This window comes from Pezoporus flaviventris, unplaced genomic scaffold (assembly GCF_033815535.1).
Source record: "Pezoporus flaviventris isolate CSIRO_AGI_PZ_B2104156 unplaced genomic scaffold, CSIRO_AGI_Pfla_v1 ptg000015l, whole genome shotgun sequence".
NCBI lineage: Eukaryota > Metazoa > Chordata > Aves > Psittaciformes > Psittacidae > Pezoporus > Pezoporus flaviventris.
In genome coordinates, this window is record NW_026892563.1 from 28,660,169 (window position 1) to 28,687,549 (window position 27,381).

The window sequence follows — 27,381 nt, forward strand, 5'->3', positions numbered from 1 at the left end:
AGGGAGCGTTGGACCTGCAGTGGTCCCTTCTGACCTAATCAATCCTATGGTTCTAATACAGATTTCCACCTCCTTTGCAAATGCACAGATTTGCCCTTATACTGACTGTTTTGATGAAGCACTATGCAGCGCTGCCACATTGATGCTGTCAAGCACCCAGTGATATAAGCAACCTTGTTTTTTGACGTATCTGATGTCTCTGTACAGATGCTGTACCAGTTCTTGGGCTCACAGACCCAAGACTCTGCTACTTACTGGATGGATTCCTCTTCATTTATGCAGTCATCATAACAGCTCTGTTTGTGAAGGCAAAGGTCAGTCTATCCAAACACTGATGCATTTGGCTTTGGGGTTGTAAAAAATTCGGGCTGAGCTGGAAAGTGGGGGTGGAGAGGAAGTATGTCTTTCAGATTAAGACCTTTTTAAAATCTATTTTCTCTCTATTTTTTTATATTTCTTCCTTTTCTGGGGCCAACCTGAGCACTCTGGGGGAGTTCTTCCGTGAGGTTCATGAATGGTGGGGAAGAGAGTATGTGAGAGTGTTTTGATACTATGGTTATGGATGAAGACAGAGATTCTGGATATTGTATCTGGGAAATGCCTGATTAAGAGTGACACGGTGTCTTCTGCTGCTTTGTCACTGGAAAGAGAGGAGGGAATACACAGCAAATTCATGACAAATGCCAAGTTTGTGAAGGATATATTAAAATGTCTCAAGAAGTTAGATACATTTGATAGTATGAGTGTGATGATGCAAATGATATAATCCTAACAACCACAGGAGAGGAGTCAGGGGGACAGGATGGATGCAACTTGATGGGCTGCCGTTACCATCAACATCAACAGTAGCTGTTTCGCATCTAGGGAGACACTTAGTGGCTTTAGTGCACTTCCACAGAAGATGACATGACATGATGGATATATGTATGTTTCCAGATACGTAAATGCTCTGAGAGCTCTGCTAATTATATGACAGGAACTGTCCCACCAAAGGCTTAGGGACAGTAATGGCACTTTCATGAGGAAAGGGGTGGACTGAGTAACATCAAGTTACTAGAAATATGTTTTTAAAAAACAAGTCAAGTTTATCCTATGCCTATATACAAACCTACCTAAAAGCTAGGGTGGCTGCTTATGGGTTGCCCTGTTTCTGATGCAAGTAACTTGTAGGAGAGAGGGTACGAAAGGACTGAATGGAGCCACTGTCTCTGCTCACAGCATACTTTCTCTTCCAGCTTAGCCAGGCCTCTGAACATCAGCTGCAACCAGGCCAGGATGATGTGTATAATGTAAGTAACTACTGATTGTTTTCAAATCTTCTACCCAGACTTTTCGGGGCACTTACTTAGAGGGAGTGAATTGCCTGTGAACCAGATGACCCAACTAATGAAAGGACTATACCCAAGTGTGCAGCACAGCAATTGCAAGGAGGAAAGATAAAACCCAGCAAGGGCAACTGCTGCCACATACCTGGCTGGACGCTAGACGAATACATGGATTGTAGGTTCCTGATTTGATCCACTGAGCAGAAAGTATACCAGAAATGCAGAGCATTTCAGAAGCACTGCTCGGTGTGCTGCGCTGTGCAACATGCCTGAGAGAGCATGTTGGACAGAGTGTATGTAGCCACCAGGCTTTTACACATGATGTGCACACCCCAGTTTCTCACCTGGCCCCCTGGCTTGCAGCTCTCACTGACTGCTGCTCCTCAGGCAAATCAGAGGTGTTTCCAGTGCTGTTTGATGTGGGCTGGAGAACAGGCAAATGCCCAGGAATGCTTTGTTGCCGACTTCATGCAACTGTAGCTCTTGTATGATGAAGTGTGCAGAGCCTGAGTCACCACAACCCAGCTGTCCCCATTCAGCTTTCCTGTTGCCCTGCCCAGAGACCTGTTGTACCAGGTCATACCTGAGTTGTACCTCATACACTGTACCCTGATCATAGCCAGCATCAGATGGCTTTTTAGGCAGTGAAAGAGGACAGAGACAATATCCTGAATGTCCTTCATAGCTAAACTGTTCACTCATGGCAGCATTAAACTGCTATTTTTGCTATGTTTAGCTGTCTTGTGATTTTAATTTTTTCTCTCACGCTTTTGACCATAGCCACATCCTCTAACAAATTCTGCAGTTTAACTGTAACGTACGAATGCTAACGTGTGGTTTTTTTTTTCAGTTTAAGAACTGTTGCCCATTCCTTTTTCAGTACCACTGTCAGCTGTGTTATTCTGACCTGAAAGCTCTTCTTTGCCTTTTTCCAAGCTAACTTTTCCCAGCTAAGAAATGTGTTGAGCATAAAATATCTGTAGCTTATTGCTGCAAATTTAAATGAGCCACTTTGCAAGAAAACTCAAGCTCGCGGATCTTCACCCACCAGTGGGAGAGAAAGCGTGAATGTCAGTGTCCTCCCCAATTGTGTGCTGTCATTTTCAACTCATTTCTACTAAAGAAAGATTCTTGATACAATGGCTTGTGCTTTATGCTGCACAGGCCACTAACTGCCATGGCTTAGTCAGAGACATTTCTGTTGACAATTGCATTAAGGCATAAAAAGAATTTTGAGCTCAGTTATAGTACTCATTAAGTTGGATACCAAAAGGTGTTCCCTTCTTTTCCTGTGTTAAGTCAGTATCTGTTTTCTTGTGATCACAATGTCTGTCACTGCCTCTTGCCTTTTTTGTTTCAGAAACTGTCTCGAGGGCACAGACATGAATATGATGTTCTGGGGGCAAAGCGAGGTCCAGACCCTGAGCTGGGTGGGAGACACCAGGTATCTTCCTCTCACACAGGCACCTTTTTAGTATGGTTCCTTCCTTCTCCCATCTAACACCGTTCGACATGCAGGCAGGGATGGCAAAATCCATGTAGTAACTAACTCCGAGGCTGTCAGCATGGTGGGGACAGGAATAAAACTTCCTCCTCCCCTTTGCTGTTCGCCCTTGCTGAGCGCTGCAAGCCACCCAGAGTAGGAAATGCCACCCAGCCTTGCGCCGGATGTGAAGCAGGGCAGATGTTCCTGTGTGAAGGCAGCAGTGGGTGTTCCACGAGAGCTCACTGCACATGATGCCACCAGACAAGTGTCAATGGAATAGTACAGCAGTCAGAAAAACTGTGTCTGCCTTCTGCAGAGCCCAACAGTTTCAAAGGAGAAGGGAGGGGAAACCTGCATCAGTGTGTAGGGTTTGCCTGCAGGTGGCAGCTGTTGGGATTGGGCAGAGAAGCACTCAATTTTATCAATTATTTTAATGAAATTAATTTTCCAGAGCTTATGGGTGGAGGCAGGATGGGCTGTAAGGGGCACAGCCTGACCACAGAGCTGTAGCTGTGCCTTTGAACAAATGCACAGGCACATACAAAGTGGTGGGGAATGCTGGTGGTACTGCAACGTGCAGGCAACTTTCTTTTTTTGTTTTACAGCAGAGAAGAAAGAACCCTCAGGACACTGTCTACACTGTGAGTAGAGAGAGTTGGAGGGAGAGGAAAGGGAGGGACAGCTGGAAACAGGACTTGTTATGTCATAGGAGACTTTTTTCCCCCTACCCAATATCAGCTTTGGTTCAAACTTAGCAGCTGCTTTCAAAGACTTCCTTCTACTCCCCCTTTTTGCTAGAAAAATTTGTTTCACTTCTCTGTGAGAAAAACATTGAATGCCTGTACAGACGGGAAAAAGAATTTGGATCAAGATACCTGCTGATCCCTTTATGTTAGCCATTATTGCCTAACCAACCTTCATTCCATGTGACTGATGCTGCTTGTTCTCCAGCCTCTCTGGCTGCTGTCTGACAAAAGCCAAATCCCAGTGTGTCTAAGAGCGGCTGCTTAGGCACCTCTTGATATAAGTGATTTAACTCTGGCTAAATTGGTGGTCTGTGCTGCAAGGGAGCACAAATGCTAATACTTTTGTTTAACTTGGGTCTTCCTGGGTGTTCAGTGCTTGCTTTATTATTGAATCAGCCACTCTGATCACAGCTGGGCACAAGTATTTGGGGACTGCTTTGCCAGACGAAGAAAGGAAAAGCTCCCCTTTCTTAACCTTCACCCTGCAGTGTTAGATTTCCCTTTTCTCTAGGCCTGAGCTGCATGTTTATGTTCTTCTCCTAAACAAATACTACTTAAAACTTTTCTTTGGAGAGCTCTGACTGTAGTATCTGGTGCTAGTCTAGATAAATGACTTGGTGGAGGGTTGATTTATATTCACTTTGGTGTCTGGAGATGAGGTGGTATCGATATGCTAAGCAGATGTGATCATGTATAGCATCTATGCAAATGCACCTTGGTCAAATCCTACCACTGTCCCTTCTTCTCTGGAATATAGTGAAGTTCTGAAGGCAAGGCAGCCCCAGAAGCACAGGTGTGGTATGCAGTCACCAGCAGCTGGTTTGGCTTTTCTCATAACACACTGACTCTTTCCCTTTCTCTGCTTGTAGTCACTGCAGATGGACAAGATGGGTGAGGCATACAGTGAAATTGGAATGAAGGGTGAGGTAAGTCCTACTTTCCTTCCTAATGGAAGACTGGGATGAAAAATTCTTCATTCCTGCTCCCTTACAGAGCAGTAGCCCTGGCTGCATGTATCTGCCTCACACAACAAAGTCCTTGTGTTGCACAGCACTTACAGGCACAGCTGTGAGTAGTTACCTATTTCCTGTAGTAACCACTACGTTTGATGCAGCAGTAACTAAGACATGTAGCCATAGCACTGAGCTGCCACAAACCAAGGTGGAGATCAGATAGTAAGCTTGGTTCCATTGGCATTAGAACACAGCCCATACTCCGGCAGTGTCCCCAGGTGCATTGAATAATGTCAAGGGAAACCATGTCAACTTTTGGACAGAATACTTCTAACAGCTGCCCCATCTGAAGAGGCAGAGGGTATGAGATGGGTGAGGAACAGTTGAAGGAAATGTCTGGTTTCAAGCAGTAAAACATCTGTGGCCAAGCAACTCATAGTAGTTGAGCATGTTCCTCCAGAGACATTCAGAGCTAGAGGTTCATTGTTTCCCCTCTGGCTATTGAGGCTGGCCTGAATGGTAGGCACAGCTAATCATTTGCAACCTCCTCCTTGTGCATGTTTTCAAGCAGGTAATGGGGGAAACATTCTCCTTCCACCTACACTGTCCAGTGTTTAAGAAGGAACACATTGGTTAAGTCTCAGGCTAGCAGCAAATAGCTAGTTTTAGCTCTGTGCACAAACTGCTGGGGGAGGGAAGCTTGTGTTGAAAACCAACCATCTGGAGACATTGCTTATGGCAAAACGAAAAATTGATGTGACCTGCACAGGTTCTATTTTATGTCAGTGTTTTATACATAAACTTGCATTTACCCCTGAAAAACATAAAAGGTCCATTTCAAAAATGAAGTCTAGTGATGAGAAATGCTTAAGTAACACTGACATTTAATGCCATCTCCTTTTTCTATTTTAAAGCCTCTGTGCCACAGCCAAGCTCATCTTATGAGCCATGGGTTACGAAGTTACACCATGTTTTTATGACTTTTTCTATTACTGAGGGGACGGGATCACCAGAACCCTTGCCTCATTTTGGTTGTGTGATCATTTAACAGGCTGCTGCAGTTTCAATTGTGGCAGGCACTGCTCCTTGCCCTGTGCTCATGATGTGGTCAGTGCTGTGCTACAGCCAAGGGCTTGATGTGCCAGAGTCCAGCCAGGGGCTGAGCTTGGCTGTCATTGTCCTCACCTGGACCACAACTTAGCCACCTTGCTTGTCAGCTCCCAGTACTCCTGGGAATGCAGCAGCAAGTGGGCTCAAGGAGAAGGTTTTTCTTTGTACCTGCCTGGTCTGAGTGACCTTGTTTCTGTGTGTGACTTGTACCATGCCAGTCCCAGTACCTGTTCTATTGAATCCTGGATGACTTTGTCCTCAGACAGTCTTATCTGTGGTTCCTTTGAACATCTGAAGAGTTTATAAGATGTGTGCTCGTGAATTTACTTACTAATGTCTGTCTAATAGAAGGCAGATTCCCTCAGACAACAGCTGACATACAGCAACTCAAAAATACAGCCCCATTTCTTTCAGGTGTGCCTTCAGTTCGTAAAACAAGTGGCTATATGAATGCTGCCAGATCTCCATACATAGAGTAATTCAAATAGCAGCATTATAAGAGTATGACAGTAAAATATGTCAGAAAACAAAATAATTTCCTTTTACTTCCAATCCTTGCTATTTTCTCCTTCACAGCCCTTGCAGTGTGTTTGGGCTGGTCCAGACTTTGCAGGTGCTTCACCTCCTGTGCAGAGGAGTGTCCAGGCCAAGCACAGCTCATAGTGACCCTCACTATGGGATGGCAGCAGGCAGGGGTTTCTTTCCTTTTGTGTAACTGGGAAAGCACCTATAAATCTATGCTGCTTTTTTCTGTCCCAAAGCAGCAGAGACGGCGAGGCAAAGGGAATGATGGCGTCTACCAGGTAGGTAACAACATCCAGCAACTGCTCCCCTCATCTGTCCTCATGGCTTAATTGCAGCCTGTAGTTACAGATCTAACAGCACTCCTATAGGTGCATGAGGAGGCAGAGCTCTCAGTGCACCTTTCTGAGGATAGTTACTCAGATTCAGGGCAAAGGCCCACACTACTGGTAGTTTGGTAAAGCGCCTGTATGTTCTAAATACAAGTGGCAGGAACACTTGTTTAGCTGCTGTTAGGAACCATTTCCACATGGAGAACAACCTTTTGACTGCAGCAGGTGACACGTAACTTTTCTGCTTCTAATTGTTTAATGCTGTACATGGAAACCTTCAGGTTGCCGAACAGCAGTCACAGGCTGAGCCATGGAAGCTTTGAGCTATCTCAGTCACATACAGAGCACACGTGGGTCAGCACTCCCAGTACCTTGGTGCCTTGGCAGGGTTCAGTGGTGCACACAACTCACTGAGGGCAAGGAGTCTGTCAATAAGGCCTTATTTTGACTGCCAGGCATTAATTGTTCCAAAATGCATTTTACTTTCTGTAGAAGCCTGTACATTGCCACTCACATTTCAAAATGACAAAATCAAATATATATAAAAATCTGCTTCTGATGCAGCACATGCCAGGAAGTTTTCCTGTAACATGGCATATTTGTAGCTAACGGCACCTGTCTTCAAAACCTGCCTACTGTGATAGTAACAGGCAGCCGATAAGCAGCACTGTCTCATCCATGTCCCCATATGCCACTAAACACTCACAGCAGAGGAGTGAAGGCTAGCTAGAAGTTTTATTAGTAGTTTTATTACCTGTCTTACTTGCTCTTGGAAGCCCCTGTTACCTCTGCACTTCTGGCAGCCTCCTGGGCTGATGTGACCTGCAGCTCTGCTACATCTGCTGCCACCATGCTCTTGCAGGAGTTGGTTCCACAGCAGCAACATGGATCTGTAACCTGTGTGCTAACACTCACTTCACCACCACCAAAGCAGGCTAGCAGGAGTAAACTGCTGCATCGCAGGAAGGGCTGTGAGGGGATGCTTCTTGTGAGTCACAGGGATCTGAAGCCCTGCTGCCAACTTACCCAGAATTGCACCCGACTTCCCTTCCAAATTAAAGAGAAGAAGTCCAGAGAACAAAGCTCATGATTTGGTAGTTGTTTAGTTAGCAAAGTTCACTCTAGCTTCAGTTAGCTCTTAATAGTCAATTACATGCAAATAAAATGTACTCTTAAGGTCTGCATAACGTGTTAGGGTGAGTTGCTGTAGTCAATATGCTCACAACAGTTACTCAGGATGTGTCCTGCCTTCGGTTAACTGATGGCTGTTGACACCATACAAAGACTAAGGAGTCACTCATGAGTAAAAACCTCTGCAGGAAAAAAAAAAAATTAGCATTATGCTACTGTGTCCCAGCCACCCCGTTTCTGACCAGTCAGCTAGGAAAGGGAAGCGGTCGATGTGCACCTTACCTGTTTCTTCTCTTTTTCAGGGACTCAGTACAGCAACTAAGGACACGTATGATGCTCTTCAGATGCAGCCTTTACCCCGCCGCTAAGTGGGAGTCACAGAGGGGTGGGCAGAGTGCAAGATGCCCACCTGCTTTGGGGAGAGGAGGGGGACAGCCTTTTCCATCCACAGTAAGCACTGTGTGTTTTCTCAGTGCAACAACCTACTGGTTGGTGCAGAGAGAGTATGGCTAGGCTTGGTCAGTCCCTTCTCCCTTTCCTCCTGAACCACGTAACCACAGGCTTTAGCTAGTAAAATGTACATACCTTTAAAGTTGATTCCAGTAACAGTGGTTATTAGGCTGATTTTTGAGAGATTCATGCTGTGGGACCAGCCCACACCTACTAAACACAGCTGTTTCCATAGCTCTCACCTTCCAGGAGTATCAAGATGTGTAATTACGGTTTCAGTGCATTTAAAGAACTTGTAAAGATAGGTCCATAGTTATTTCCTGTAGTATTTATCTTAAGCCTATTTGACACAGGCCAGCTAAACTTCTTGCTTCAAATCTACCTTTTAAAAACTGCATCAGTGGAAGACAACTTTTTTAACCGTAAAAAGCGAGGCAGTGTTGCTGTAGTGAAGGACAGCAGCTGAATGGCAGCTTTGCAATGTGAAGAAAACACACTAAGCTCCAAGAAAACATCTAGCACTGGCATTGCCACTCATCTGGGACTTGGAGCGAAACAGGAGCCAGATACTCTGCATAAAAGACTTCCCAGAATGCAGAAGATCCCTTGTTACAACAAAGCCAGGAGAACAGACCTGTATAAAGACAGTAATATTAGAAAAGTCAGGAAAACTCACCCTGGAGAATCCCATTTGGCTGAAGGGCTTTACCTATCACTGCAGACCAGGTTCCCCTTGCAAGGATTGGGCTGGGAACTGTCATGTCAAAACCAGCCCCAAATTATCACTTCCAGCCAACCAAAACTGTACAAAAGCCACTGTAAATGCAGTTTCCAAACCAGTCCATCACCAACTTACCTCTAAAAGCACTGCAGCTGTCATTCCAAAGCGATACCGGTTCAATCATGTATTTTTGAGGAATTAATAAAGTTTGTCAAAGACCTGGCTGTGTGCAGGTGTGGTGGAGAGCTGTGGGAAAGGTACAAGCTATGATAACGTTGCTACTGACTTAATGATGTTCTTGATGCAAGAATGAAGAGTACTGAAAATAGCTTTCTTTTTTTAAATGGCAACAACCATATTTGCAAGATGTAGAGGTCACGAGTTTTGGCAGTCATAAAATACCAACCACTGAACAATGGGGAAGAAATTCAAAGGTTATTTCCCCCTCACCTCCCTATAAGCTCTTTATATATAAATGGAACTCGCATCAAGCAGCATCTAGTGGTTGTTTTGGGGACACTCACGGTAGGCATGAGCTGAGTCTTCTCTCTGCCTTCAGGAAGGAACTGAAGCTGGTTTTCTTTTAGGAGAGGAATTGATAACACAGAAGTACAACAGACACTTCAAGTGGTGTGCAAAGAAACCAGGGCTCTTCTCTGGTTTGACAAGACCCAAGAGCATGACTGAACAATGTGCTGCCCAGTTTGATGCACTGGGAGAAGTGGACTTAGCTTTCCTTCCCCCAGCAAAGTTAAAAAAAATACAAACAAGTGCATGTATGTTAAAACACTTGGAAAATGGTTTAATGATGTTTACAACAGAAATGAACTGTACAATTACAGTAAGTTTAATATATATAAAAAATTACAGCAGACAAATGCATCTACACAAAATCTACCTTTTCATTCTGATTTACTGTAATCTACACAATCTCTCAATACCTACAGCTATCTGTAGGCAACCACTGGGAAAATAATAATAAAGCACATCTTTATAAAGAGACAGCATTTTGCCTTCCCTCTCACCACTAGTGCGATCAGCAAGGTTTTGAAATGTGTGGGACTCCTATTTCAGTCTCAAGAAGGGCTTGGGTTGCGCTTGGGGATGGGTACTCACACATGGCCCTCCATTTCAACTGTTCTGCTGACCTGACACCCATAGATGCAATGTAAGAGGAAGGGCAAGCAAAAGAAACCCTCCCAGCCAGTGTAAGCAGCTGCACAGAACAGTGAAACCATCAAGTCCCAAAGTTTGTCTTAAGCAGAAACAAAGCAAAAAGGGACTGCCTAGGTGTTACAGGCACTCACAGATCCTTGCGTCTCTGGAAACCCTTACTGGCTTTAGAAGAATGGGCTTGGTTTTCCACTCTCTATTCCTTGTGCAGAGGGTCAGTTTACAAACTAATGTATTAAATACTGGTTTTATAAATCAAAAATCTAAGCTACTTCTTCTTTGGCCCATCCCTCAAACAGTGAAAACCCCTTTCCGCTTAGAAAGACCCTCAGGTCAATGGAGAAAACAAAAGAACATGCTGTCTCTTTAAAAAGAAAGAAAGAACCCCAGTTGGGAGTGGCCGTCAGTGAAAATGTGATCCAAATTGGTGGTCTGGTGGAAATTCCTCATGGAATATTATGTACAGTTTAAAAACTCTTAGTTGTTGTATTTATTTATTTATGAACACCTAGGCAGTGAAAACTGTTAATACATACATAGACACACCCAAAACATACAAAAATACTATTATTTCAAACTACTAAGAATAGGACAAGTTCAGTTTTCTCCATGCTATGACTTTAAGAGCATTACACTGAAACAAACAAGAATTTAAACAACAATTCTTTAATATCCCAGAAATATACCAAAATATACATCTAAGCTTTGGAATTACTGAGGTTAGACTAATGCAAGTGCTGGGTAATTGTACTTAATACACAAGTCTAAGGTTCTGCAGGAAAGAAATTATCTTTGGTATCTGCATCAGGCTAATAATATTAACATTTGGATTTTGCTTTGGGATAGAGCTTGTATGACCCTAGAACCAAACACCCCCCAATCAACTGAGATTAAAAAGATCCATGTAAAAAGTTCCTCCATTTGCACCCCCCCCAAAAGTTAAAAAGTCATAGGCATCTACCTAGCATAAAAGGTTGAGAAATACAATGCATAGTTGCACAGTGGTGCTGCAAAAAGAAAAGAAATCTAGAAAAAAGGAACTAGAGGAGAAATTAAAAGCTGCTTTTCCTTCTTTCAGGGATTTCTCACACAGGACAGCCTCTTCCAAGCAATGACAGGGGGAAGGGGGGAAGCTCAGAAGTGCACCTCAGCGTGTATTAATCAACATCACCCAGCCCCCAGAGGGTTAAAGCACCCAGCAGAGCAGCCAATCCTGCACCCAAGTCTTCAGCTCCTCAACCCACCTGTGAAGCCCAAGGCTGCACTCTCCCAGCACCTGGGTCCATGAATTTGCGTCCAGGGCATTCTGGAGGCTGGCCCAGGGCAGCATCCCCTCACCTGGGGTAGCCCCTGGCCAGAACTCAGAGACCATTGCCCCAGCCAGGCCCAGCCTCACAGGTGGGCTTGGTGCCGAAGACGCCCTTTGTCTTTGGTTTGTTTGTTTGTTTTGAGTTTATACAATCATTAGGAAATCTTTGGTTTTGGCTGGAAATTTTAAAAGAACAGAACAAAACAAAACAAAGAAACCTCCCCCTCCCGACTTATAGCAGCCTCCGTGACCTGACAAAGCTTCTCTTTCCCATGGGGGTAGGGAAACTACATTCAGATAAAGATGGATCAGGTTAAGGATGCAGCTTCTGGCCAGGTTGGGGAGCAGGGAAAGGAATACAGGATTGTCAAATAATAAAGAAGAAAATTAAACATTTTTCTTTTTCCTTTGTTTTTTTGTTTTTGTTTTTTTTTTTTTGGTCACGTTAAAAAGTGAGTAGCATGTACACAGCACTGGGCTGAGCACGCCTCCAAGCCCTGGAGCTCAGTGCAGCCCCGCTGCCCCAGCATGGGAAAGGCAGCGCGGGCAGCCTTTTTCTGCGGACAGTGGAGGGAAGAGGGTGGCTATTCACAGACTAATCAGGAGGACCCCTTGTAACCAAAGGAAATAAAGATACGATTGCAATTTGCCCTCACTTTGCAGTAGCTTTTAAGCAGCAACATTCAGAGGCGTTAGGGGGTCACTCCTCAGGTTGCAGGTCACGGGGTGCTATAGGCCAGAGTTCTGTGTTAATCAAAGGAGGGACGGCAGACTTGGCAACTCTGTAGGGTTTGGAGAAAGTTAAAGCAAGTTACTCAGTTACGAGTTAGAAATGAGGTATACGACAGCTCCTGTACCTGTGGCGGATAAACACCCCACACCTATTCACACCTAGCCTTAGATACTACCACAGAGGAAGGAAATGGAACAATAGCACCGGTGGGAATGAAGCAGCTACCACTGCCCAGGTCCTTCCCATAGACGGCTGGCATGCAAGGCACCCGTGGGGACCAGAGCTGCTCCAGACCCTGCAAACCACCCGCTGGCAGCTCTGCAGCTATCCCTTCCCTTCCTGCTTCACACGGAGGCCCATGCTGACTCTCCAGAACTTGCAGGGAGTGGCGCTGATCTCCAAGTCGTTCGCATTGCGCTTTCCCCTCAGACTCACTCAGGTGCAGGAAGCACCAGGGTCACAGAGGCCGACACGTGGAGAGTTGAATGGGGGAAGAACTAATGGGTTTGTCTCAACTGCCCTGTTCTCAGGACAGTGTCACGGGTGCTCTCACTCAAGGGGGTTGTGCAATCTGCATGGTTTGCCCCTTGGCATGCCATTGCCATGGTCTTGGGATTCCTTCTGTTTTAATCATTTCAGATTTCTAGAGCACTGCAACATGCCAGCTTCATCTGCACAGAACACTACCACATTCAGGGAACAGGGCTTAAGTAGCTGCTGCTATACAATTCAGCAAAGGCAGTACAAATCCTGAAGTGGGGCCTACAACAGATGAGAGAATTTGGGGAGGAAAGGGGATGCTAACGTGATAAATTAAGTATCTCCTGGTTTTATGTAAAGCTCTGCCAGTGAATATACACCAGCAGACCGACACAGCTTTAAGACAGATCAACTTTTTGTTCTGAGCTACTTAACAATGTCCTGATTGGTAGAGAGATGAAATAAGGCAGAGGGGGTATGTTCCAGTTCTGGGGCTGAGCCTCAGCAGCACTAAGGAACGCCAAAGGGTATCATCTTCCCTCGCCTCCCACAAGCTGTTTCATTTCCTTCCTCAGATTTGTTTTCCTTAAAGCACACTTTGTTTTCCACTTCTTTTGTTCCAAGTGCTCTTTTCTTTGAGAAGTCATTTCTTCAAAATCCCTACTACCTATCTATAAATCTAACTAGCTCTTTGAAAAGTCACACAATATTAATACCACTTTTACATAATGTCAGAACAACAATTCTATTAGTAAAGCTTTCAGTGAAGTTCTGCAACCCGACTGGTGTCCGGAGGAAGAGTAGCTGGACAACCCACCTCTCCCCCTTCCTTCCTCCCTTTCTTCACAAGAGCTCACTGATAAAACAACCCAGCCCAACAGCACGATACATGAACATGTACAAGGCTACTTTGGGGAGCAAAGAAAGGAGTCTTCAAGGTCCCTCCCATAAGAGAAAGACCATATACAAAAGCTTTTGAACAGACTCTGACCTTGGACTACACTGCTTCCACATTTGAAGGAAAGAAACAGTTTTCCCTGACTATATCCCAACATCAGCCTCAGACCTGCAGCACTGGGCAAGTCCCCATACCATTTGTCACCACAGAGCCATAGCAACTCTGCGCAGCAAAGGCGGGAGCACCCACAAGAAACAAGGTCCTTACAGGAAGGGACACTGACCCAAAGCTCAAAACCACCCCACCCAGCTTTTCCTCTTACCCGCTCTGAGAACAGCAGAGCTGACAACTTATCAGTGCCTTTGGTTCCCTATGAGGCCACTGGCAATTTGCCCGCCCTAGTCTAGTTGAGCTCCTTTGGAAACCCACCTCTCCTGACCAACACACACAGCCAGGCGCACACATGCACCTGCACACACATCCATGCACACCCCTCCCTTCTCCTCCCATTCCATCCACTTTGAAGGGAAATGAGAAGGGAGCCTTGGAGTCCAGATTGAGGGGGCTGCAACGCCCTCCCAAGGCAATAACCACTCGCTCTTCTGCTACTCCCATGGCAACATCAAGACATACGCCAGGAAAAGGACCCACTCCCTCGCCAACAATTGGCTCAAAACTCCTCTCCAACGTCTGTGTCAGTATTTCCACCCTTTCTGGCATACCAGCCAAGTGTTAGGAGCAGGTTAGCTTTCACTTCTCAGTTTGGTTTTTTCTTTCATATTTTTTGGTCTAGACAGGATTAGCATTGCTATTAGAAAAAGGAAGTGTTTAAGTTTTCCACCTATTATCAAGCACTACAAGCCCTACATTCAGTAACAAGACAAAGGGGATAAAAGGAACCTGTTTCACTTTTGCTCTCCCAGATAGATTAAGATGCGACAACCATTCTTCTCCCTCCCCAAAGTCAAACGCAACGGATCCAGTTCGGCTCTGGAGCAACTTAACTAACTGAAATGGATTTACACCACCTAGGTTGATTTTAACCCAGTACAGCCATCTTCTTTCCCCTGAGCCTCCCAGATACGCATTGCCTCATCTTTAGATCCCAGAAAAGGGCAAGGAAAGGCCAAGAGGGAGGGAAGTGTGCGCACACTCGAAACGACCCTGAACAGCAACCCAATCAGTAACCTGCATGCCACCACGTGCTGCGCTGCAGATTAGACCACAGATAAACCAACCAAACGACAATCCCAAACGCAGGAGCGACAAAATGTTTCCTTTGGCAAGACAGATACAAGGAAAAAAATTCAGGAGCAAACATTTTCCTTCTAACACAGTCAACCCCCTTCTCTGCCCCCAACATCCACCCACACCCACCCGACCCTATAGAGTTGTAACCTATAAACAGGATCTCAAATACATACAGCATAATCATGTTTATCAATCATAAACATCAGTTCAGCTAAATTCTACAGCTAGAATTATCTCCACTATTTATAAAGTTTGCTTTTCTCTTCTGATTTTTTCAGTTTAAAACCAGTTCTGCGACAATGCTAAGCTATGTTGAGGTATTTTATGAAGGTGCCAGAAGCAAACTGCTACCCACAGGTATTGTTCTCAGAGCTTTGTGGTGCTACCTTTTGCTGAGGGAAGATGGGGGAAGGAACAAGGAGCAAGAGAGGAAAGAGTAAGTGAGGGAGGGAGCCCAGATAATTCCAGTTACAGACAGTTCTTAGCAGTGTATCATTGCCAGAGCTAAGAGCAGCCCCAAGACAAAGCCCAGTAGTTGCTTTGGTTTTAGGAATATGGTCAGAAGAGGAGTACGCGATACGTTCTACATGCTGACCTTATTTGTCAACTCAACTAAAAGGTGTCTTTTCTCCCACAGTTAAACAATTTGTAATTCCAGTGCAATCTTCCTAACACTCTCCTAACAGCATCCCACTGAGGTAAAAGCTCAGAGCATGAATGTCCTGGGATCTTATGAAGATAGGTAAGATGAACAAATACCACGTTCTTTTTCATGCATTACTCTTGTGTGTTTGTCTGTGAAGATATGCAAGTATGGGAATCACTTCATCATTCCCAAAGCACTGCAACTACTTACTATGGCATACTGACAATACTATGTCAGTATGCACTGACATACAGGGAACCAGGTACGTTTCAGATCACGGAGCCAAAGATATGAACATTTTAAGAAATTGCAAACTGTAAGTGAATAACTTTACAACAAAGCCTCCTCTGTCAAAAATCTTTATGGTATTTAGGGGTCTCCCCGCCGGAATGAAGAGAAGGACTCATGAGTAGCAACAGGAGTGAGATTTAATGACTGAAAAGGGTAAAATCTCTGCAAGGTATACATCTTGAATTCTGTATTGCTACGGTATTCTGGAAAGGAAGGAAGAAGTAAGAGGTATTGGTTGCAAAAATACAAAGGAATTTGAGTGGGCTATGTGAGGACGGACAGCCATAAACCCAGTGGGGGCAGCAGGCCAGCTTACTCCTTTGGTACAACACTCCATCCTAGGTAACAGTCAGGGGTATATCCAACAGCTATATCCAGGCCCTGTGGATAAACACCAGTGAGCCATTTCAGGCAGAACAGGAACAGGGTAATAGTGACTCTTAATAAAGTTAATGTGGCAATAAATAGATGTGCATTTTAAACTTCTTGTTTAAAACCAGTATCATTGAAAGTTTGGACTGCCTGTCCTAAAATACTCTAATGAACATGAGAAGCTACTTGACTCTCTCGGGTGATTTTGTAAAGTAAATTTTTATCTAAGAAAATATCAATTGACATTTAAGATAAGTCAGATGTTGTTTCGGCTTAGTATCTCTGGTATGGTTCCAGCTGTAACAGGTTCTCCTCTATTTGTAACAAAGACAGAATTTCTCTTTTAAAGAATGCTGCTCTGTAGGAATGTGAACACAGTTAAGGAATTAACTCTGCTGTCTCCTTCAGTAACTCAACTGAAGAAACATGTGCTGAGGAAAAGCACACAACAAGGCTTACACAGGTTGATATTTAAACATTAAAATGAATCATAACATTGTTAGAGTTCCAAGAGAAGTAAAAAACCCAACCAAACAAAATTTCCTATTACACAACTGTAGGCATGGATGCACATGGAGAACTGTCTCCAACATATTTTGGTTACAGCCATTCTCTTATTGCCCCCTGAGCAAAACTGGTTCTTTCTATGCTTTTTTTAAGGAATTAATTATCCTAAAAGATTTTGGCAAGATACCAAAAGATCAGAAGTATCAAATCTTTGTCTACATTTAATTCTCACTGTTAAGTGTGTAAAATTAAAATAGGAAAAGGGGTAAAGGCAGTGCATTGTTCTTGCTCAACTTAAACGCTATCATACTATGAGAGAACTTGTATGTAAGATCAGCAGACAGCTTCTTTGCTCAGTGTTGGCATCTCCCTGATTCACTTAGAAGGTGCAAAAATCATAAAGCATAGCTCCAAATGCATCAGGAGCTATACTGTTTCCACTGAAAACCTCTTTGTCAGCCTGTTCATTTAAAGAGAAAATGAAAATCCGAAGCTTCTGATGTCCTAAAAGGTCTACAATTTGAGCCATCAGAATATATGTCTTCCTCTTAATGTTCTAGCATTTTAGTTTTCTCTTACAAGATAACCTCACTAGCACTCAAACCAAAGTATTGAGCAACAGCAGCAGCACATTCCTACATGAAGATCTGACTAACTTCTGAGCATGTTCTCCTTGCTGGTTCAGCCAAACACAGATTTCCCATTCATGGTAAAATGTCCTTTTCAATCCAATTTCACTTGCGTTTCAGTAACTATTTACTGAAGCCAGAGGATCTTGAGAAGGAGCAGAGCAATGATGTGTCATCATAAGTTGCTCACAAGTTAGCCTATGGGCGGGGAAAAAAAAATACTCTCATAAATGAGGTACTTGTGCATGTAAGAAGCATGGTACCTCCCTAACAACTGAGTGCATGAACATAGGCACCATTTCAGAGGAAAATTATAAAAATGTGCTTAGACTAACACTGCACTCTAACTCGGAAACAAAATAAATCCTCTTAAGGAGATTAAATAGACAGATGTTGTGACTCTTGTAAGCAGCTCTATCTGTGTGGACTTCCTACGAGCTTTTCATGAATCATTCTACAGTGACTACAGAGAGTGTGTTCTGAGGAGACCAAGTAGCAAAAGTTTGCTAAAGCCAAACTGGAATCCATTTTCTTAACACCAGGAAGAATTTTATCACCAGCTTACAACAACCTCATCCTGAAGCCATTTCCTAAATTGTTCTTGAACTTCAGGTCGTATCAGTATTTGTGTCCCTGTAAATCTCTCGCTTTTTGAGCTAACTGTCCTTGGCTATACATAGAGTTTTTCACCTTCTCTTTATGCTTTCAGGTATGAAAGGCAACCCATACATCTTTAAATATGGAGACATGGAACTTTGAAAAAGAGATGCTATTATCCTTTTCTAACATGCTATGGAATTCCTTTTGATCGTATTTACTAGGTCTATATGCAATTGTTATTGCCTCTTTTCAGATGCATCAATATCAGCGCAATTATGACTTAACACACACACACCCCCCCACCCCCCCACCCCCCGTTAAATTCTAGTACATGATCTCATATTCCTTTCATGCTCTGAACAAGCATATGTGCTCTACCTAGGCAGATGTACATCCACTGACAATTTGATTTCACCTACACACTGGAGGCAGCCAACATCCATGACACAAAACACTGCTAGGGTTGAAAAGCAGGCTCCAGGACTCAATCATTGGGATGTTTTAGGATAATGAATAAGAGGACACTGGTAACAGACACCACAAAATACGTGCTGTTGGGTATTATGTCAGCTTCTGCAAGCAATACCAAACACTTCCTGGACATGTGGTAACTCTGAGCTTCCAGTTTCTCTCAGAAAAAGACTTGCTAAGAAATATCCTGGAATCTGGGCCCCAGAGAGGCTGACAGGGTAGAGAGGAGGAGGGTAAGGGAGGAGGGTAAGGGGGGAGGGTAAGGGGGTATAAGGTGCTCACACCAAAGCCATGTGACCAATGCAAAGGTAGTCAGGAAAAAAAGCAGATTTTTATAATAAATAAACCATCCAAGCTGCATTAGTGTTCCAGATATGTATTCAACAAGACCCTCTCCCAGTCACAAATCAGCAAGAATGGGACATGAAAACTCATTCAGACAGCTAATGGCACAGTCTCTCTGAACTGTGGAGAGGATTTTCCACTGATTTAAGGCCCACCTTTCTTTGTGTTTCCTACATACACCCAAGGATCATGCCCCTCACCCCACCACAAAACCCTCAGGGAGTCGCGATACATCAGGGAAAAGACCAGTAGCATCCTCCCTGCACAAAAAACGTTCCCTGATAAATGGCATTTTTGTACAGGCATGAAAGTGGGAACTTTCAGTCAGGAATGAACATTTCTCCATCCTCTTACTGAACTCAAGTCCCAGGGACTTGCATTCCTTTGGTAGAAACTGTGGTCTGTGCTATGGCCTTCAGACCAACATAGCTGGCACCAGCATCAACTCTTCCACTTCTTCCCTACCTCCCTGAAGCTTGCTATTTATTACTCTGGGACATTTCCATTTCTGAGGATTATTCCTAGCCCTAAAAGTCTCCTGCACAGCCTGAAGTCATAAAACAAAAAGATTTATCCATACTGGTGGGATGAGGGTGGGACCTGTTGGATTAACAATCCCCTGACATTGCCATTCTATTTACACATCAAACAAAAGAAAACAAATTAAAATCCAGTTAAGAGTCTGTCCCAAGGATAACAGAAATTACCAACCAACCAAAAAAAAAAAAATTAAAAACAAGCAGCAACTTTTTATAAAATTAATAAAAACAGACAAATGAAAAAGAAATTGTCAGTAGCATCTATCGCCTCTCTGCATCTGAACTGCACTTACACAAACTAGTCCATTAGTACAGCAGCTTGCTAGAAATTGACTTTGGTTCAAGCTTAGTTTTAAAAAAATAAAACATAAAAATAATCAAAAACACATTAGAAACGGTGGACGGACATTTGTTAGCCTCCCTGCTTGCAGTTCACTAGTTTTGAAGTTTTAGGGATAATTGGTTTAAATATTCAGTAAAACAGGAAGGTGGAGAGTTAGAGATGAACAGAGCAAAACCATGGTGGGGGGGAAGGTAAGGGGTTCTGCCACTTGAGTGCAAACACAAATCTCACATGCTGAGGTCACAAACCAAAGCATATGTAAAGTTTAAAGTTGCTGCCTTCTGGATCTTGGATAAGAAGCTCCAGGATCCCCCTGAATCATCAACAAAATGAACATAGCTGCATCTGCTCATTATTTTAGGACACTCTGGTGACAAAAGAGGGTGGGGGAAAGGGACTCTTCTAATACCCTCGTTAGCTAAAAGTAGTTTAGTTTTATACATATGGCAGAAACCTTTAAATCTTAAACCTTAAATCCATCAGGAAAGTTCAAAGTGAACTGCATTGCAGTGATCCAGTCTTCTCTTTAAAATTTTTTTTTTTTTTTGGTTCAGGTACTGGACTGTATATTTAAGAATATACAGCTCTAACTTCAGTACAGTTCATTACTCTTCCTCATCTATGTAAATACCACTTGCCACGTGGATCAGAATCAACCTTGAAAAGACAGTTACAGTGGCAGGCAAACCCTGAGGCTCTGGGTCAGAGATGCTTACTGCCATTTTTACATTACTAGCAGCATCACAGCTCAGACACTACACGAGATCACCCAGGTATGTGCAAAGCCCCAGAATCAGTTTGATTGTGTTGGCATCAATGATGGTAGCTTCTGTTCTCATATTGTTGTGTTTTGTAGCCAGATCACTTTTTTACTAGAAAGTTTTTTCTAAATGCAATGTTGGAAGCATCAGAATTAACAGAAAAGTAATATTGATATGAACAAAGAGTATCTGACCTCTTAAAGTCCTATTCCAATTCAGCTAGAGGGAGTCTAGGGCTGTAAATGCTGCTTTACGTGCTACCAATTAGTTTGGGTAACGGCTTTTAAATATTCGTGTACATTCTTAACAGCAAAATCAAATCAACAGAACAGAAGAGCCATTGGTATGCCACACAATCTAGACTTAGGAGGTCAAATCCTATGCTCTGGCATAAAAAGGACCCATGCACACAAAGCTAAGTGCAGAATTTGTCCATTTTGTCTAAGTACTTGAGGGAAAGAAAACAGCAGTTCAGAACTAATTCCTACCTTTGCTTAAAAAGCATACACCAGACTGGAAGTTTGCACACAATAAGCTCTACTGCCACACCGATCTTCCTGCAACAATAATGAACAGAAATTTTTTCTGACCCCTACAAGTAACAATTAGACAAATTCAGAGATGAGGAAACTGCTCAGAACGTTCCCAGAAGATGAGGACAGAAAGTCTATTTGTGCTCCATTCTTCCTCTCCGCCCTCCCACCCTCCCCCTGTTGTGTGGGAGCTCACTGAATATAATCCAGGAGCAAAAGACAAACGCGTCCAAACTATATATATAAAAATAATAATAATAATAATAATCATAATAATAATAATAGAGATACACCAGTAATACAGGCCTGCCTAAATTGTACCAGTTAAGAAAGGAACCCCCAACACAATTGATACGATTATAAACACCTTGTATGACATACTGGCCTGTACAACAGACCTATAAAATGATAATTAAAAAAGAAAGATATTTAGACCAAAAAGAAGCAGGAAATCCCCTTCCTATGTTTGAGTTGATAACCCACCTTAACTTGTCATTGTGACTGCTGGAAATGATAAGTAGTCCTTTCACTTTTTTTGTGTTTTTTTTTGTTTGTTTGTTTTTTGATTTGGGGTGCTTTTTTTGGGTTTTTTGTTTGTTTGGTTTTTTTGGTTTTTTTTTGGTTTTTTTTTTTTTTTACATTTTTGGTTAGAAAGTTCTCCGATCCATGAAGCGATCCTGAAAAGACAGTGTTTATTATAAAATTAGGCAAATGTCTGTCTCAGCTTTAAATCCTTCCTGTTTTGCTTTTGGTTTTTATTATCTTTTCCTTCTCTCCCTTGTCCCCAGCAACACGGTGAGAGGATGCTCATCACATTTTCAGTTTATAAACCCTGCTGGCAGCCAATCCCACCTCACAGTGAAACAGGCTGCTGGCAGCACAGCTCAGCCCGGCTCACTGTGCCTTGGAGGCAGTAGTGGTGGTGGATGTGGCCCCACTCGCAGAGGCCACTGTGAGGAGAGAGTTCTGGATGGACTCCGCTGAGGTGGAGGTGGCGTGAAGGCTGGCGACTGGTCCAGAGGCCCCTGCGGAGGCTGCAGCTGCAGAGACCAAGCTAACTGGATTGCTGGTGAGCAGAGAAAGGTTCTGAGGGTTCAGGAATAGAGGGGCAGTTACGATGTTAGGAGTACCTCCAGCATTGGCAAACACCAAGTTTCCAGTTGCATCCAGTGATGTTATTGGAAGAGAGCCACCAGATGCAAGAGCTAGAAAAGGGAAAATGAACAGTAAGCAATAATGCAAAATGTGCATAAAAAGTGCCAAAAAGTAACTGGTCTCTGCATTTTCCTTTCTCTGATATGCGTGCTCTCTACAACCCTAATGACAGTCATCTCATTGTAGGTTGTTAAAAAACATCTCTTTAAGAAGAGTGGACAAGACACCTTGCAGATACTAAAATGCTTTTGCCATCTGGTCCTAAGCTAATTCCATCATGTCTTTCTTCAGATCTTTAAGTGCAATAGTGGTCCGTTTCCTGCCAAGGAAAAACTGTACGTTCAGGCAACCTGTACTGGAAAGCATTGAGGTGAGTGTTCACAATGGAATGACAGCTATCACAAGATGAAGAAGGTCATATAACCCTGAACATAACATTTTAAATGCCAATATACAACCTCTGTTACAACTTACTTTCACAGGTCTACAGGGTTCAGTTTGTCTTAGATTATGATCTCCTAAATTTACCTGTGACACTACAAAATGGTTCTTTCTTGTACTCTGGAAACAAGATTTGATAAGCTGGTTTAGATGTTATTTGAATATGTAGGTTACCTAACTCTTTAGCTACTTGCACTATCTGCTTTTACAGATCACAAACCATGAACTGAGAACAACTCTTGCTGTGTGGCACTTCCAAAGTAAATCTTTCTCCTCTTAATGAGAATTATGGATTTAAAGTTATACATAAGGACTTTAGGAAGTAGGTTGTTTGTTGTGGGCTCTTTTTAAATACAAACGAGGACAAGAATTCAAGGTCAAGTCTTGCTCAGAACTTCCCTCCTAACAGACCTCAACACAACACAAGTCTTCTCAAGCTTATGCTAGAAGACCTATAAAAAGCAGATCTCTAACCTACTGTAAATGCATGCCAAAGAGAGAAAAATAACAAAATTAATTCCAGATCACATTCAGTATCTTAAAATGCCTTGTGTAAATCACTACAAGATCATACACAGTTCTAATCCCCACTATGAAGCTGTACCTGCTCTTATCTCTGTGATACATAAAATGTATTTGCACATTTGAATTTTGCAAAACCTTTATTCCTAAAACATTCATGTCGACTGCTGAGGAGTCAATGTTCATTTCTGATAGGAAAAACAAAGCTTGTAAACTGAAATTGTATGACCGAGATGCATTACTGACCTTGAATAGTTGCCAGTGTACTGTTGCTCATCAGGGCCGGGCTGAGAGCACCACCTAATGTCCCTGGATTGAGACTGAGTAAGGCACCTCTGCAAGAAGCAAAATTGATGGAGAAACAAAGACAAAAGGAAGGAGTGTTACTTTTAAGGAAAGGCTGTCACTTTTCAGAAGTACACCATTGTGTTTTCTTAAAAGAAAAAGGGGGGGGGGGGGGGGAGGGGAGGGAGGAGGGACAGAGATAAAGGGCTAACTTTAGTTCATTTTACTTTTTCATTCATTATGCCTTGAGTAGATGGTACCTTTCAGATGTGTGGTTAGTGTTAGTGACATGGCACTGCAAATACAAGACTTGTATTGACTGTTGCTGTAAAACATTCTCATATTTTGGGGAAACTGCCACTCATTAGAGAGCTATCATCATCTCCCAAATTCAGGTAAGAAAGATGTAAATCAAAAGGAATTAAAGAAACAGAGTCACCTCTCAGAGCAACATTTTTAAAACTAAAACTTCAACAACGCAGCATCTTGCATCTTTTACAGCTTCTTGCTCACAGTAAAGAAATGAGCACAGAGGTGGGAAGTGGGCCTAGACTAGCTCTCCACTTTACAATTAGTAGAACAGAATCTATGACTCAGTGGTAAGTTGCACCTCTTAAGCTCTGCAGTGGGATGGATGACTTATCAAATAACAACATTGCTGCAACACAGCTTTTCCACCTGTAAAATGAAAACAGTATTTGTGTACATTGATAGGAATGGCCAATGACTGTCTGTAAGTAAACCTTCAGAATCTGAGATAAATGACACTAGAATCACTGAGTGAGCCACCAGGAAATAGTGATACATAAAAGCAATTTATCCCTCTTCTGTCATCTCATCTAAAAGAGCATGAAAAATTCATCCTTACCCAGTTGCAAACTGTGAGGATGCCATCAAGCCTGGGTTTAGTCCTGCTGCAGCAGCCATGGCAGCAAGACTTGCATTTGTAGGCAACTGTGCAGCTCCTTGTAATGCAGCTGCTGCTGCTGTTTGCAACCCTGATGCCGTTACCATCACCTGGCTTGTCCCAAGAGGGGAGGACAAGGGAGTCGAGGTTGTCTGTGTTGTGCTGGTCTCACTGGCACTGGATGCCTCTGAAGCGGAGGCTGAGGCAGAAGGGGAAGGACTCAGTGAAGGCGATGTCACTGCTGAAGAAGCTGGAGGTGCTGTTGAAATCACTGTTGCTGTGTTGTTGGAGATGGTTTCTGATGTCCCTAGAAGATTGATTCTGGTTAGATCAGTACAGAACAGATTATGACTGAACAGAAACTACCACCCACCTGAGCTGAACTGCACATCCAACTGAAAGGGAGACAAACATATTTCTGTAGGACCAAGAAGCACCAAGAGTCCAAATGAGAAGCTGAGACTACAGCGAAACGACACTTCCCCAGCAGTAGGGCTGAGGAGCTCTAGATGCTTACAATTGAATACAGCAAATGTCATTTCAGCATCACCTTTGGTTTTATTCCCAGAAAAGTCAACTAAATGATCACAAGTGTCCTGGGATACCAGTGACTAATACTGAATGAACTTCTGAAGAGTCTAAAAGGTAAAAATGGTAGAGGTTAATGTGGGGACAAGAGAGATCAGCCCTTACCTGTGACTGAAAGACTAGTTACAGCAGGACTGGTCAGAGGGAGCACAGGATTGACAGTCAGGGTTGTAGCTGCACTGCTAGTCACAAGGCTTGGTGTGGTTGCCACCTGGAAGTCGAAAAAGAATACAACTGCTCAACCATTAAAAGACAAAAAGAGCTCACTACTAGAATTCTTTTTTACCCATCATCAACCGAGGAAGTTATCAAGGAAAACTATCAGGGAAAACACCGCATCCCATTACTTTATCATTCAGTGGACCAACCATAGTACCTTCTGTAATTACCAGCAGTATCTTTACTCTTAATCATTCAGTATTTGAAGGGAGATACATCCATTACGTCTAGGCTGCCTGAGGACTGCAAGTTAGCCCTCCCTCTTGTTCTGCCCTCCCTCAAAGACAGCACCTTGTTTTAACAGAGTCACTCTCCTAGAAATACAAAACTTATTATTTCTGCATGGGTTTTATCTTTGTTTAAACATCCTTCCAGCTCCAAACCCCTTTCTTTGATAAAATTATTTAAATGCCCCAGTGTTAACAAAGGTATTTAGGGTCATGTTTTCACATGGGTAAGCAGAATAATATCTCACTTTTACTCAACCAAACTATAAGCTCTACTTTGATAAGTTTCCTTGTGCCAGAGGAAGGATCTCTGAATTTTAAAATATCTAAATGACATTAGTTGATTTTACTTCTGGACAGATTACAAGAAATCTACAATAAACTGAAGACACTAGAGATTCAAAAAAAAACCACAAACAAACAAACATACAAAAAAAAAACCCACAAAAGATTTAAAGCTGGAGAAACTAGCTTATGAAGAAAAACAAAATAAAAGGCTTGAAAGTACTTCTTATGGACATGAAATGGTGTCCAATAGCAATAATTGAAGGCTGTTATACATCAATGAGAGAAATGAATCCTTTAGAATTGCCCAAGAGAACATAGCCAAGGATTTAGGCTGAAACGTTCCTCTTTCTCCTCTCTTACTTGAAGCTTATTACCAGAGAACTCTCTCATGCTGCATATGCTTATAGACAGTTAAATGTTTCACGCATTTTAAACAAGACTGGGGCAACTGGGACAGACCTAAAAGTTTTCTGCCCATCTCAAACAGTGTATGAAAGAGCTAGACATATATAACACCACTAATGCAGCCAAGGCATTGCATCTGTCATCAGAATCATAGAATAGTTAGGGTTGGAAAGGACCTTAAGATCATCTAGTTCCAACCACCCTGCCATGGGCAGGGACACCTCACACTAAACCGTATCACCCAAGGCTCTGTCCAACGTGGCCTTGAACAACGCCAGGGATGGAGCATTCACAACTTACCAGGGTAACCCATTCCAGTGCCTCACCACCCTTACAGTAAAGAACTTCTTCCTTATATCCAGTCTCAACTTCCCCTGTTTGAGTTTGAACCTGTTACTCCCTGTCCTATCACTACAGTCCCTGACGAAGGGTCCCTCCCCAGCATCCTTATAAGCCCCTTTCAGATACTGGGAGGCTGCTATGAGGTCTCCACGCAGCCTTCTCTTCTCCAGGCCAAACAGCCCCAACTTTCTCAGCCTGTCTTCATATGGGAGGTGCTCCAGTCCCCTGATCATCCTGGCCCTCCTCTGGACTTGTTCCAACAGTTCCATGTCCTTTTTATGTTGAGGACACCAGAACTGCACACAATATTCCAAGTGAGGTCTCACGAGAGCAGAGTAGAGGGGCAGGATCACCTCCTTTGACACGTCACCAAAATGATTTAATGAAGTACTGGAAGATACTAGCTACTACAGTGATGAGGGTGAAATAAAACACTACAAAAGTACAGCTACAGGCTACATAAAATCCATCACATACCTGTTAGCATAGCTACTATGAAACCTAATAGCTACTGTTTCTATTTATGAAAACAGACCTCCATGGACATTGGTAGCAAAGGAGGTGAAGGAACCTTGATGCATGTATTTTGTTACTCTTATTTTCATGAAGTTTGTGTTTACCTGAGGCAAATACAAGTGTGGGAAATAAATTCAGTATGTGAAAGGAGACTATAGGGATGCTGGGGATGGACTATTCGTTAGGGACTGTAGTGACAGGACAAAGGGTAACAGGTTCAAACTTAAACAGGGGAAGTTGAGACTGGATATAACGAGTAAGTTCTTTACTGTAAGGGTGGTGAGGCACTGGAATGGGTTGCCCTGGTAAGTTGTGAATGCTCCATCCTTGGAGGTGTTCAAGGCCACGTTGGACAGAGCCTTGGGTGATATGGCTTAGTGTGAGGTGTCCCTGCCCATGGCAGGGGCATTGGAACTAGATGATCTTAAGGTCCTTTCCAACCCTAACTATTCTATGATTAGCTAAATTGTTCCTTTGTTCCAAGTCTTTTTTTATACAAATCATTCCTGACTAAAAGCGACAACAGTATAATTGGATTTGCGTGACTTAAGTCTCCAAATGACATGTTTTACTGCTGCTCATCTACTTATCAGAGCAGCCAAAATACGAGGGAAAGGGTAGAGCTGTTGAGCGTTTATTACTACAATTTTACAAAAGATGTTTGGGCGAGAGAAAAAGTCCAGATACAAACTGGAGTTCCTATCTTGTATATGCTCAAAACAATAACCCCAAATGCAAATTGGCTACCCAGAATACTTACTCACAAGCTGACTAAATTAAACACCCAAACTGACGGCCCAACTACTGCCTGATTTGTAAGCATTATCTC

The 27,381-nt window shown here is 43.1% G+C and overlaps 2 protein-coding genes across 9 annotated transcripts in view; one reads left to right on the top strand and one right to left on the bottom strand.

The window, feature by feature from the left end:
• CD247 (CD247 molecule) overlaps positions 1–8,996 on the top strand; it is a 53,442-nt gene extending 44,446 nt beyond the window's left edge. Inside the window, 7 exon segments of the mRNA XM_061454429.1 lie at positions 208–314; positions 1,236–1,289; positions 2,686–2,769; positions 3,417–3,452; positions 4,427–4,483; positions 6,382–6,423; positions 7,908–8,996. Coding sequence (XP_061310413.1) covers positions 208–314; positions 1,236–1,289; positions 2,686–2,769; positions 3,417–3,452; positions 4,427–4,483; positions 6,382–6,423; positions 7,908–7,973 — 446 coding nt within the window. The 3' untranslated portion in view covers positions 7,974–8,996.
• A 12,339-nt stretch (positions 8,997–21,335) lies between these two features.
• Positions 21,336–27,381, bottom strand: part of POU2F1 (POU class 2 homeobox 1) — a 104,914-nt gene continuing 98,868 nt past the window's right edge. For all 8 annotated transcript variants that reach the window (XM_061454453.1, XM_061454455.1, XM_061454454.1 and 5 more), the window contains 4 exons: positions 24,661–24,766; positions 23,929–24,274; positions 23,022–23,110; positions 21,336–21,862 (listed from right to left, as the gene is read on the bottom strand). In XM_061454453.1, coding sequence (XP_061310437.1) covers positions 21,552–21,862; positions 23,022–23,110; positions 23,929–24,274; positions 24,661–24,766 — 852 coding nt within the window. In that variant the 3' untranslated portion in view covers positions 21,336–21,551. The remainder of the gene's footprint in view (positions 21,863–23,021; positions 23,111–23,928; positions 24,275–24,660; positions 24,767–27,381) is intronic.